Here is a 13,971-nt window from a genome sequence, read left to right as displayed (position 1 = left end):
TGATCGCTCCTAATTTGAAATCATCTGCAAAATTTTTCAACCAAAGGCTCTTGACATTAGCCTTTACCTCTGAGAAGCAGAAGCTAAAGAGGAGCCGTCCCAGCACAGAGTCCTGAAGTACCCCGGTGGTGATAAGCCTCTTAGTAGAAACAGTCTCACCAAACCTCACTTCCTGGATCCTGTCTGTGAGAAAGCTGGAAATCCTGTGAGGTTTGTAGGGGTTTATGCCCGGTTCACTGAGTTTGTCAAGTAAACCTGAGTGGGTGTGTTGAATTGATTGTCTTAGCCAGGTCCAAGCAGAAGGTATGCACCATTTTCCCTTCACCCATTGCCTTGTTGGCCTTCTCAATGTCCATCAGGTTTGATAGGCATGTCCTTCCCTTGAGAAAGCCAGACTGGGTTAGGTCCAGTGTCTGAAGGTTGCCTATTTCTTTGTTGATCATTTCCATGTTAATTCATTCCATGGCATTCAATTTTAGACTAGTCAGACTAATTGGTCTGTAGTTTATGGGGTCGATTGATGGTCCATCATTATGAAGTGATACAAACGTTGCAGTCCTCCATTTCTGTGGTACAGATCCTGTTTTGAGGGTGTAACTGAAAAGTGGCTCAAGTGTTCCTGATAGACTATGCTTCAAGCTATTTAGCAGGCATCCTGGGATACTGATAGAGCCCATTGTGGCTGTGTTTTTAGCCTTAGTGAGCACCATCAGGACATACTACCTGATAATAGTTGGCGGGGTCATGCTAGTAGGTATTTCATGGGGGGAGGTGGTGGAGTGTGGGAGAGTGAGGCCGGCTGAAATTTGACCTGACTTTATCAGCTGCAAACTGCAAATTTTCTATGTTGCTCTGCTCAGTGAATGTGGCACCATTGATCACCAGTTTTGCACACTGATATGCGCTACCTTTGAGGTTTTGAACATAGCTGTAGAAGGTCCTGTGATTGCCTTTAGCCTGTGAGGCAATCTTGACCTTGTAATTGGCCTTGTTGGAGTAATTTGGTACTCTTAGTTTCCAGTTTAGTTTAATTAGGGAGCTCCTATCATTATTGGAATCACTCTTCCTGATTTTGGTCATGACTATTTTTCCTTTTGTTATATACTCTATTAAAATTAGGATTCAACCAGTATTTTTTTAAAGAGCTTGTTTTAAGCTTACTTCTAGTAGGTACAGCAGGTGCTATAGAGCCATTTACATGGTTGTACTGGATCTCAGTGAATAATTGCACATAGTTTGGGAAGGGCACTGAATTTTGACAGACTATTGCTTAATAGAATGTAGTTTGGTTCAGAATAGTTCCTAACTGCTCCATGTTTTGCAAGGATTACCAAGTCGATTTTTATTTCAAAGGAGACAGCTTTGTGGTCTGACTTCAGCAACGAAGACATGGCATGGGGGGGTGCGAAGCTCTCTTATTACTGTTGCTACATTTAATCCATGCTATGCACCTATGCATCATTTTGTAACCTCAACAACTTCTTATCTTGTACATGAATATTTATAAATGAATGATGCATCAGCATTCTGTATTGCATATTATCCTTTCTTGTCTCTATATTTTTAATCTATTGCTTCATATCTTTCTTTGCTTGAATATGATATATAACAATGTCTTAAGTGAAAAGTCCATCAGAGTCTGATCTGTGTAGCTTAGGTAAATAAACAAAATACTAGTGGCCCATGCTTAAGTGATGAACTAGGTGCCACATGAATGATAGGGTGTATATCAGAAGATCGAAGTTTCAAAACTTCAAATCTGATATGGTCGACACCATATGATCGAAGTCTTGAAACTTCAAATCTTTTAACGGAGATCTCCGTACAGCACGGAAAGAGAAGAGTTCCCTTTTCTGCACTGTAGTGCGATCTCAGAGTTGGTATATTTAAGTAGCGTGGGTGTGGGGGGCGCAGACCCCCATGGGGGGTGCAGGAGGGCCTGCCCCCCTTTTTAGAGCATTTAAATGGTTTGTTTTTGTAGGTTGTTGTGTTTTATTACATTTTCGATGTTTCAAGACTTCGATTATATGGTGTTGACCATATGAAATTTGAGGTTTTGAAACTTCGATAATGTAATATAGACATAGATTATAGCAATAGAATTTAGTGTGGTTTCTGGCCAGCTATCCTAGTCTCAGGAAAAAGGATGGAAGTATTTTTCTACCTAGTTATTAGCCCAGGTTCTGGCCAGGGGAATTAAGCTCAGAGAAACAAAATGAGGCAAAAGTTGTTAAACTGTGTGGCACAGAGGGATAAAGCCATGGAAATACCTTACACAGACTTTATTCAATTAGTTTCATGGCAAGTTAAAAAGCCAGGTAGTTAAGGATGGGTTGACTGACTATCAGTTGCCTGCTTCTATCCTATAAAGAAGTAGTGATGATTTGGTCCACTGCAGTGCTGACACTTGGGAGTGTGAGTTTTGTGGCATAAAATATTATTGGCTGGGGTGACAACTGATCTGCATTAAGCAAGGGAAATGGCATGTCTGGATGCATGTATACATCTCCCTTGAGATAAGCTGTAGCTGTCTTCTTAGCCAAGAAAGGTTGGCTGTCATGTGAAGTTTCTTCCTGTCTCATATGATGGCCACCTCCCAGTGCCAGGGGAATGAATGAGCCAAAGGTCCGTCATCTTAGTAATGGAACAAAGGGGCCTACTTCTTGCCCTAAGGAGGAACAAATTAATCTATTGGGGGCTGGAAGGGGATTTGATCATGGGGCTATAAATGAGCAAAAAGTGCTGACAAGTCATCTGTAGTGGGGGGTATGCACCTAGTAACACAAGAGCATAGACTATATCAGTTCACACCATAGATGGGCATGGACTGTTAAGCAGGCTCAGTGGTAAGCCTATGCGGATGCGGTAATCCCTTTTCTTCCTCTTTTAGGAGGACTAAATATGGGTAGTGGGCATACAGTGAATGACAGAGTAGTATCAAACATAAAACAATGAAAAAACACTTGGACAAATTCCTCTAATAAAGTATGGAATGATAGCCACTCATAATATAAGGAACATCCTTTACATTTCTATCCCATGAATAATATTAAATATTTTTTTAAGTTTTGCTGGAACAAGTAAAATGATGAATCTAATATTGTTTGTATTCTCTTTCTGCTTTTACAGTATTTTGTATGCTTAGCTCATTATGTATTGATTTTTTTTTTACTCGAAAATCATTGTGCAATGGCCATGTAAACATTATCTACATAATGTTGTTACACTGTTTTTCTATTACATGTACTATATTTTTGTATGTATCATTTAACTATCACGTTTGCTGCACTTTCATATTGTATCCAGGGCTGCCTTCATGGAAAATATTATTCTTATTGGGATCACCAAATGACTGCTAATAAAAGGAAATAAAATTAATGTAATATATGATCACAATCAAATGATTTATTCAGACAGTATTTTTTTCAATTATTTGCAGATGAACTTAATATCTGGCTGTTTTCATGATGGTGTATTGCTTTATGCCTATGCACTCAATGAAACTCTGGCTGAGGGAAAATCCAAAAACGATGGAATGACAATTATTGACAAAATGAGGAATCGGGAATTTCAAGGTATGTGCTAAGTAAAATAAAATTAGCTGGAACATTTAAAGCGGTATTTAATATCCAGTTGATTTATATTCTGTGTGTCATAGCAAGTCACATTTCATTTTTTTATTTTATGGCTGTATTTTTTGAAGGTGCTATAACGTACAATGTAGTTTTAATCATACATCTTATCCTGGAAACATTACAAATCTGGACAAAGGCCCATAAAAAGTAGGTACATCTGGCCGCTGATTAACATAACATTTGCATGCATAATTATGTAACCCCATCTACCCTGATGAAATTGTGGGATACCAACATTCAAATGCAAATTGAAAAACAGACAAACTATTAAACACAAAATATAACCAGAACAATAGTGTTTTATTTATATTTTTATATTTTCAGACACTTGACAAGAACATTCTCTCTGTAAATCATTATGGCATCCATCAACGTCATGGGACCTAACACATCCCTCCTTTCTCAGAAAAGCTAGCAGGATTAAGCAGGACTAATTGAGATGAGTACTTTGGCTGAAAGCCTTTAACACCATTGTGCGGAGGATCTTCTTGCAGAGTTGGTGGTCTGTAGCACCTCTAACAAGTCACTATGCTTAGTCTCAGTTATCTCCAAGTTAGAAGAATTCATGTGAGAAGGTGTCATCTCGACCCTCCACCAAAAGATCTGCCTTTGATCTACTATTATTAACAGTCTTTGTGAATGACATGAAAGCCTCCTGTGGAGCAACAGATATATAACATGCAGACAATTTCACACTCATCTTATTCCTCTAACAGCACTGCTGAATCATCTAATTAGCTTCAAACTAGTTTATTTAATAAACTCTTGATAAAGAAATCCTGGTTTAAATTCAGTGCTTCTTGGTAGAAGGAGATTCAGTTCTCAAATAAACTGCAACAATTTTGCTGACCACTAGGAATATAAATTTGTGGTCTAAGCTAAATTGCCTGGATGTAGACCAATGCATAAAAACAGTTGCAATTAGGGCAAATTAAAAAATGCTAGTCCTAATCTGCAAGGTGAAGACGTTTATGCCTTTCTTCACATCACCATGACTAGACCATTTCAGTTACCAAGTGTCTATGTATATCTCTAGTGTTCTTACTATACTACTAGATCCCATAACAAATATGTAACAACGTTGTTAAATTTCCATCTGCGCACTAAGCAAGATCTAATTACTGTATCTTGTTAAACAGCATTCAGTGGATCAAGTGCAGCAAGCACTTTAACTCCAGCCTAAGAACTGCCAAAACATCCTTTTCCACCACTTAAAGTTATGCTGAAATGATATAAACTATTTTGTCCATCTGCTCCATACCTGCACAAATATGGATGGTGCATCTTTATGTAAACAATTGTCGTATATCTAAGGTGAGATATAAAGTCAGTAAATCACCACAGTAATTTTACTTTCTCAGATACTGCCTCAAACATTTTCAGAAACTACCTACCAGAGAACATAAAGCAGCTTTCTCAATCTGTTTCAGAAAAATCTTTATGAACTGCCTCTATACAACCATTAATATAACTGCTCCCTAGGACTCCTGTACAAAGTACATCCCTTGTCCTTTTCATACTTTGAACTTGTATAAAACTCAAAGATCTGACAAATATACAAAGCCAAAACTGTTTAAGTTATTTCCATTTAAAAGGCACGAAAGTTGTTATGAACCAGCTGAACCCTTTATTAGCAAAGCTAAATACAACCATAGCTGAATTACTACATATAGGGCCAAAACACAAAAGAACCATAGCTCTCAACTGTCCAGATTTTTGTAGAATGTCCAAATTTTTGACTCTTATTTCTGGTCCATTTCTCATTAAATGGCAGCTTTCTAGCAAATCACTGGTAAAGCACTGAGGACTGAAGTCAGAAAATAATGGCAGACATTTAATTTTTCAGACTTAATATCCTTCAGAAAATCCATGCTAATGCAAAACCTGTTATTCTAACAACTTTCTAAGATTTGTAAGAGCAATATTTAAAAGGTACCCCTATTTTTTGGCCTTCGTCATCTATTATTTGTGGCTTTGTCCGGATTTCTTGTGGTAAGAAATTGAGAGGTATGTGCCTGTGGTGCATCAAAACCAAAATGCTTGGTGAATTTCTTTTAGGCGTATGTACTGCTTTCTCTCTGATTTTTCTCCATTTCACTTTTTCCTTGGTCCTCATTACATTATTCATTATTTTAGACCCTCTCATTAGTTGCAGAATTGACACTGAGAGGCATGTATTTTGAGTGACATATGTTTGCATGACAGCAGTGTGTACACGCTGTGTATAGTAGAGCGAACATATACTATTCAGTGGATATGTCAGTAAGCTATGGTAATGGCAGATGTGATGTGAGAGTGTTGCTGCCTGCATGTGATGATGATGATGATGATGGTACAGGTGCTTTGTGTGCTATGCTTGAACACTATATAGTGGAATTAGAATGGGGTCTGTTATGTGGATCACTAAAAATCATGAGATAAAAAGAGTTTCAGGGCAAATTATTTGTTCATAGGAAGGGTACACTAGATTGCAAGACATAAAATATCATGCACATTTGTTTTAGACACTTAAAATGTCAATCTAAGTTTAAACTTGAAAACAGAATTAGTGTTTAAGAACAATTCCATCCCTTTTCCCCCCAAGCTTGTTTGGCTTTTAATTTTATTGAACTTCTTAACTATATTAAGCTTTACTTCTGACTCCCAGGGCCATTGATTGCTGGATATGGAGGGGGGTGTAATTATGAAATGGAATGAGCTTCACTTTAACTGATTCAGAAGCTGAAGAGTGCTGATAGCTTTTTTAATTATCAGTGTAATTTTTGCCTCTGTTGTTACTCTGGAGATTTTAGTTCCTACAGTAAATTGGCCGTCGGTAGAAAATGCCTTATGATAACCCCTTACTGCAGCTCAAATGCAGATTATTGACTCACATTTTGTAAATTTCAGGTTGGTGTTGGTATATATGTTAGGCAGTAGGAGGAGGCTGCATTCAATCTGGCAGATCGGCTTCTTTTTCATGTTCAACCACTGCCAGATACAGTTCTATTCTGATGTCATCAAAAAGTAATGCCAACACAACAGGGGTGTGTAGAACTTATGAAATAAATCACATCTCCAACAGAGACTCATATCAAACTCTTCAGTAAACATTTTATTATTGAATGTGTGGATGCTCGCCCAACTTTATAAACACACTTGTAAAAGCATTTTGCTAGTGGTATAAACAAACCTACCACATAAACAGTTGAGTGTTGTACCTTCAGAAGTCAAATAGTACTAACAGAACACAAAACATATGCCCTGACAACCCCATTGACACAGGTAGTGACCTACCTACTAAGAGGACAGCCTGCACCTTCCACACAGCACTTTCTCCTTTGACGACAGTCATCAGAAAAGAAAGAATGGGAGTTCCCATGAACTCTGTGGAGAGCAACGACCAGATCTTCCGCCATATTATGGAGGTGAGAAAATGGAAGAGTGTGATGAGTGTGTGACATGCATATGTGAGGTATTATATGCAAAGCCAAAAAGTAGGGTGTCAAATCAACAGTGACAATCATAGAGAACCAACAGTCACACCACTGGGTGCATCATGGCAATTTTCCACCAAAGCAGTGCTTCTTTACCTTCACTTTTCTGTCCATACAGTTACTCAACAAGGAACATGGTTTTCTACCATTCATACCGCCCCACCTCTCTTAGCTCAAGAAATGACTACAGAGGCAAAATAATAGGGGGAGGTCTAAAAATAGGGACAAGTTTTAAATATTGCTCTTATAAATTTAGAAGGTGTCTACGATAACAGCCTTTGGAATAGAATGTATTTCTTTACATACGAAGTCTGAAACTCAAATGTGTGTCTTTATTTAGTCACTTTAATTCTCAGTGATTTGAAAGAAAAGCATACATTTTATGTGGAACAGATGAAAAATACCAGGCAAAAGCCTGGACTTTCTGCAAACTAATGAGAGAGGTAAGCATGTGGTAAATTCAGAGCCGCCATCCATGAACTCCAGTTAGTTAAATTACTAGGAATTTTCTGTAGGTTGGAAGAGTTTAAAGCCACATGAAGAATATCCTCATGACAAAAAAATACACATTCAACAAATCTAAATTAAACTAATCCAATTTTTAACTGTTTTCATACTGAACAATTATTTTACAGTGGAAGAAACACCGGGATTTTGTCTATTTATTTTATTTTAAATTTGTTTATGGGAAAGTCTGACTTGGAACGAAGCCAATTTTCAGTGGAGGCCTGGGGAGAAACACTCCAGATGCATGTCTTTGTAATGTTTCTGCTGTACGGATAAAATGAAAAACAGTTGTATTACTCGAGGTGCTAAATCAGGAATCTCTCAACTGTCCATATTTTTGCAGAATGTCCAGATTTTTGCCTCATATTTTGGGTCTGTTCCTCGTAAAATCTGTGGTTTTCTGGATTTTTGTGGCAAATCAGTAAGGATCAAATTCATTAAATAATGACAGGCATTTGAGTTTCAGACTTCATATACTTCCGAAAATGCATGGATAGCAAGACCTTTTATCCTAGCAACTTTCTAAGTTTCTAAGAGCAGTATTTAAAATTTGTCCCTATTTTGGGGGCTTTGTCCCCCATTATTCTTGTCTTTGTCCAGATTTTATGTGCTAACCGGTTGAGAGCTATGGAAGGGGCCACTCAGAAATTCGTGGCACCTTATTATTTTGGCCTCAAAACTGGTAAATACTGAATTTGGTATGGTCGAGAGGTATTGTTTTAAATAATTTCAATAAGAAAATTATCTCTTTCAGCTTATAGATTATAAGTCTAATTTGAGTATATGATAGCTAGGTGAAAAAAATTACTCCTAGGCTCATAGGTGAATATGTAGGCTCACATATCTGAAGAGCTATTTTGACCCTAGCCATGTTATCCCATAGGAATACAAAATATTCAAGACAGGATTTTTATTTCTGTACTTCCATTTGTAATAATGTTTTTGGGTCATACTGCCAAATATTGAAAGGGGACCCTGCTGCGGGATAGGGTATTTAGCCAATCATTCATCAATCCATTAGTAGCACAGGAGGCATTTCTGGGGTAAATTTCTGTATTCACATCTATTCATCTAGGTTGTATTTGAATAGGCTCAGGGATGAGCTTTGTGTTACATGGATGGGGAGTTTGTTCCAGAGTAGTGGCATCCTCTGATATATGTTCTTGTCCCACCAAACCATTCTGTTTATGTTGCAGAAGAGATTAAGATCTCTGGATCATGTGTTGCTGATAATGTTTGACTTGTGGATGTGCTGTAGGCCCAGTAGTGCTGGGTCAGGGGATGCCTTATAGACCAGGAACAGATCACCTATAAATAGTCTGTAAGAGACTGAATGTCATGATAGATCTTTGAGGCAGTCTGTGTAGGTCATGTACTTTGGTCCCTGTATCTTCTTGGTGAATTACCTTTGTGGGCATTCTAGTTATTGCATATGTCTGAACAGGCACATACCAAAGGGGGCATTATACTTAATGATCAGCCTGATGAGGGCTGAGTGCAGTGGCACAATGCTATCTCTGGACAGAGATGATATCCTTTTGCTTATAAGTTGAACAATATAGAAGGACTTCCTCACAGGAGTAGACACATGTTGATTGAATGCTAGGTCACTGACTGTATATGTTAATAAATCTCTAACTGCTAGATCAACTCTTATGGTTGTATTGCCAGTGTATTAGCTTCTCAGGGAAGTATGTTTCCCAAAGAATGCAATAATGTACTTTTTGGCATTTAGTCCATGACTATGGCAGCAGTTATTTATTCGGAACAAGCTTTCCTGGAGGATGGCGAAGTGTTTTGGGAATTCAGTGATTGCTCCCAGTTTGCAAACACCTGCAGATGTGGTCACTCTTGACATTTGCTTGGACTTGTGAGAGTTAAATGCCAAACAGGAATTGTCCCAGCACTGAGTCTTGTGGGAGTGCACTAATAACTGTTTTTTTTTTGGAGGTAGCTTCCACTATCTTGACTTCCTGTGTTCTATCTGTGAGCCAGTTGCCAATCCAGTGGGTGACATGGGCTTATTCCTAATTTTGTAAGATTTTCTACAGTGCCTGAGTGGGATATTGTGTCAAAAACTTTGGCCATGTCCGGGTAGGTGGTGTGTACTGTTTTGCCCTTGTGTATTGTTTTTGTGTCTCTTTTGAAAAAGTCTACTAGGTTAAGTAAGCATAACCTATCACTGACAAAACCAAACTCAATGGTTTCAGTGTTTGGAAGTTTCCTATGTCCTCATTGTCTCCTTATATGATAAGTCTTTCCAAGGCTTTACATATGAGGCTGATCAGACTTATGTGTCTGTAGTTGTGTGGGTCAATGAATGGCCCTCCCTTGTACAGGGGTATGACTGTTACTGTCCTCCATTCAGTTAGTACAAAGCTTGTTTGGTGGCTGAGGTTCAACAGCATTGTTAAGGGCATGGATAAGTCAAGCTTCATGCTATTCATGATATACCTAGCAATATTGTCAGGACCCACAGCTGTAGTATCTTGGGCTTTTGATTGAACTTCCAGGGCTTAGTATTGTATGATAGCTGGGGGCATGAATTAAACATATAGGTGTTGTTACTCCCAAGCAGCTCAGTGCACTATTGCATAGCTCTTTTGAAATTATGGAGATAGCAGCAGAAGTGCATACTCAGCATGCAATTCTGAAAAAAAATAATATTTAAAACTATATTCAATGTATTAAGTTTATTCACAGGAATAAAACATCCCTACCTCCACCAAGAAAGGGACTGTGGTCCCATACACCCTTGTTCAAGGGGCCAGAGCCTGCCTTTCTGTTAAAAAAATATTTAAAAGTATATACAATCTAAATATGTTTATTCACAGGACTAAAGCCTTCTACAACCCACCATGAAAGGGATGTGTCCCATACACCCTTGCTCAAATGGACAACATCTCCACACCCTACCAAGAAAGAGACTATTCCCCAGTCCCTACCATGAAAGGTAATGTGCCCCCTGGCACCCTTATTCATGGTGGCAAAGTCATCTACATCCCACGATGAAAGAGACTGTGCCCCCTGCATCATTCTTCATGGGGACAATGTCTCACACACCCTATCATGAAAGGGACTGTGGCCTCCCTACACTTCTATTCTTGAGAACAAAACCTCACATATCCTATTATGGAAAGGACTGTGCCATCTACACATCTATTTATGGGGACAGATCTGCACATACCCTACGGTGTACCCTACAATAAAAGAGACTGTGACCCATACATACCTATTCATGGGAAAAAAGTCTTACACACCATTCCAATGGAAGGAGCCATTCACCCTGCACTCTATTCATGAGGATAAAGTCTCACACACCCCACCATGAAAGGGGCTGTGTCCCATGGACCTTGATTCATAGGGAGAAAGCCTCCACATTTCATCATGAAAAAAAATGTACCTCTGCACTCCTATTCATAGTGACAATGTTGTACGCACCCTGTCATTATGGGGACTGCGTATCCTGTACCCCTATTCATGGGGACAGATCCCTACATACCCTACCATGAAAGTGACCATGCCCCTATTCATGTAGGCAAAGCCTCCCACATCTTACTATGAAAGGGAATATGCCACCTGCACACTTGCTACTTATACAATTAGCTCCTCTCAAGGTAAGATAAAAATTCTCACACTGACCCCCATTAAATAAGGGGTTTTATGGAAAATGTATGAAAATTGCAGTTTGAGAAGGTATCATTCATTTGTTTATCCAGGTAGCATATTGATTTTGTCCATTGAAATGTCCACATAGTTTATCTCATTTGCTTGATCTCTAAAACATTTTAAAATGTTTCCTGGTAACTTAAGAGCATTTATGCATCAGACATGTCCTCATTCTGCTCTTAGGTGAGCAATATGTGTGGCAGTTTAACCTGATGAAAATTATTTGACTTTATTTGTTGTTTGCTTATAAGCTTTATTTTGCTGTCATGGGTTTGATTCCCCACAGCCTCCATTTTTAGTGTGTAGATTCTGAGAAAATCTCCTTAGGTTCATAGGTTCGTAGGTTCATAGGTTCATACTAGGCTATCTGCCCTAGGGCATTTATAAGCCTAGCCAGAGTGTGTGTGGCTTTCACCACCCCTTAGGATGAGAATACTATACCCATTAGTTTGCTGTGCCTCTGTCCAGCAGTGATACAGAGATGATTCCCAGGGTAAACCTACGATCTCCCATCCACTCGTCAAGATTTCTCTTGAACAGAGTCAGTGAGGGGCTCTGCCTCACATGGACTGGGATTCTGTTCCATAGTGTAGGGAGTCTCTGGGTGATGAATCTGTCCCTCCAGCACGTCCTATTTATATCCGTGTTGAGGTTTAAGTCTCTTGCTCTCGTGGCTCTGGTGGATTTGGATTTTTGAGGTGGAGCATGTCCATTAATTCCAGGTTGGACATGGCCTTGTATGTCAGGCACAGATCACCTCTGAGCAGACGGTTTGCGACTGAATAGAGCTGGAGTTTCTTCAGTCGGGCATCGTATGACATATGTTTGAGCCCCTTTATCCTTTTGGTGAGGAACTTTTGGGGTCTTTCCAACTGCTGCAGGTGTCGGGTAAGGTACATTCGGAATGGGGCGTTGTACTCAATCATTGGTCTGATAAGTGAAGAGTACAGGGGTACAATGACCTCTCCTGATCTGGATGTGAATCCCTTCATGATCAGGTGGGCAATGTAGAAGGTCTTCCTAACCACTTTGGCAATGTGAGTGTCAAAAGAGAGGTTACTGTCAACTTGGGTCCCCAGTTCCCTGATAACTTCTTCCGTGTTTAATGGATTACCACCTATGTGGTAATTAGGGGTTACCTTGTTTTTCCCAAAGGGTATGACTATACATTTTTTGGCATTTAGCTTAAGGCCATGGCTCTGGCACCAGTTATCCATTTCTATGAGACCTTTCTGGAGGATGTCTGTGTCTGATGGAGTGTCAATTATGGTGCCCAGTTTGCAGTCATCTGCAAATTTTGTCAGCCACAATCCCCTATGTTTGCCTGCACTTCAGAAAAATAAATGCCGAACAAGAGGGGGCCCAGGACTGAGCCCTGTGGGACACTGCTCGTGACAGGCTTAGAGTCTGACATGGCACCAGCAACTCTAACCCTGTGTGTTCTGTCCTTGAGCCAGTTTGCAACCCATCTTGTGACATATGGGTTTACATCTAAGCTGGTGAGCTTTTCTATGATGCCCGAGTGGGGTATTGTGTTGAATGCTTTTGCTAGGTCAAGGTAGGCTGTGTGAACTGCCTTACCCTCATCAATGGCCTTAGTGACTGTTTCGAAAAAGTCGACCAAGTTAAAGAGGCAGGATCTGCCCTTGACAAAGCCAAATTGGGTAGGATCCAGTGTCTGTAGGTCCCCAATGTCTTTATTTATGAGTTCCATTATGATCCTCTCCATAGCTTTGCAGACAAGGCTCGTCAAGCTTATGGGGCAGTAATTTCCAGGGTCCGTAGAAGCACCGCCTTTGTGGAGTGGGACCACAGTTGCCGTACGCCATTCTTTGGGTACGTATCCTGTAGTAAGGCTAAGATTAAACAGCAGCCTTATGTGTGGGTTTAGTTCCTCATTGAGTTCGTAGCAAACAGCCGGGGACACCGTCCGGTCCCATTGATGCTGTGTTTTTGCTTTAGAGAGAGCAGCTCTCACCTGGGCATCTGAGATGTTTGGGAGGCTAGACTCTGGTGGGATAGATATTTCTCCTTTTGGGGGAGGGAGGGAGAAATTTGCACTGAACCTGTCTGCCAGTATGTTGGCAATGTCTGTGGGTTCAGTGATTTTTTATCATTTTGGACTAATTCTGAGCATATTTGGGAGTTTCCACCCAGGTTTCTAACATAGCTAAAGAAGGCTTTATGATTGTCTTTTGTGTCATTAGCGATTTTTCTCTCAAAGTTGGCCTTGGATGATTTTATGAGTGATCGTAGTTTTTTGCTAGTATTGATCAGAGATGCCATCCCATTTAGGGATTTTGCTCTGTCATGTAGTAGCTTTCTCCTCTTGTTGTAGAGTTTGTTTATGGCTGGAGTCCACCAGACCGGGCATCTGCCTTTGGTGGAAAAGGTCTTGATTTTATTAGGGATTGCTTGATCCATACATTCCTGGAGGTGCTCGTAGAAGGCATTTGTAAGGGTTTCAGCAGCGTGGGTTGTGGTTTCCACTGGCTCGGGGCCTTGAAGGATACCACTCCAGTCTTAAGAAGTGTGAAGTTTGCTTTTGAGAAGTTCTTCACTGTGGTCTTTTGCAGGGGGTGGGGGGGGAATGTGGATCTCCAGTGAGATTAATTTATGGTCTGATCTCACCAATGAGGGATATACTTCGGTGTGGAGCATTTTGTCCCCATGTTTGTGATGAT

At 39.9% G+C, this 13,971-nt stretch overlaps 1 protein-coding gene across 1 annotated transcript in view; it reads left to right on the top strand.

Moving 5' to 3' along the window:
* NPR2 (natriuretic peptide receptor 2) overlaps positions 1-13,971 on the top strand; it is a 2,072,492-nt gene that overhangs the window by 848,149 nt on the left and 1,210,372 nt on the right. Inside the window, exon 4 of the mRNA XM_044078984.1 lies at positions 3,440-3,575. Within this exon, the coding sequence (XP_043934919.1) occupies positions 3,440-3,575 (136 nt within the window). The remainder of the gene's footprint in view (positions 1-3,439; positions 3,576-13,971) is intronic.

This window comes from Protopterus annectens, chromosome 1.part1 (assembly GCF_019279795.1).
Source record: "Protopterus annectens isolate FY-2018-M chromosome 1.part1, PAN1.0, whole genome shotgun sequence".
Lineage (NCBI taxonomy): Eukaryota > Metazoa > Chordata > Ceratodontiformes > Protopteridae > Protopterus > Protopterus annectens.
The sequence above is the reverse complement of the archived record's forward strand: the minus strand, read 5'-3'. Positions and strand labels throughout refer to the sequence as shown.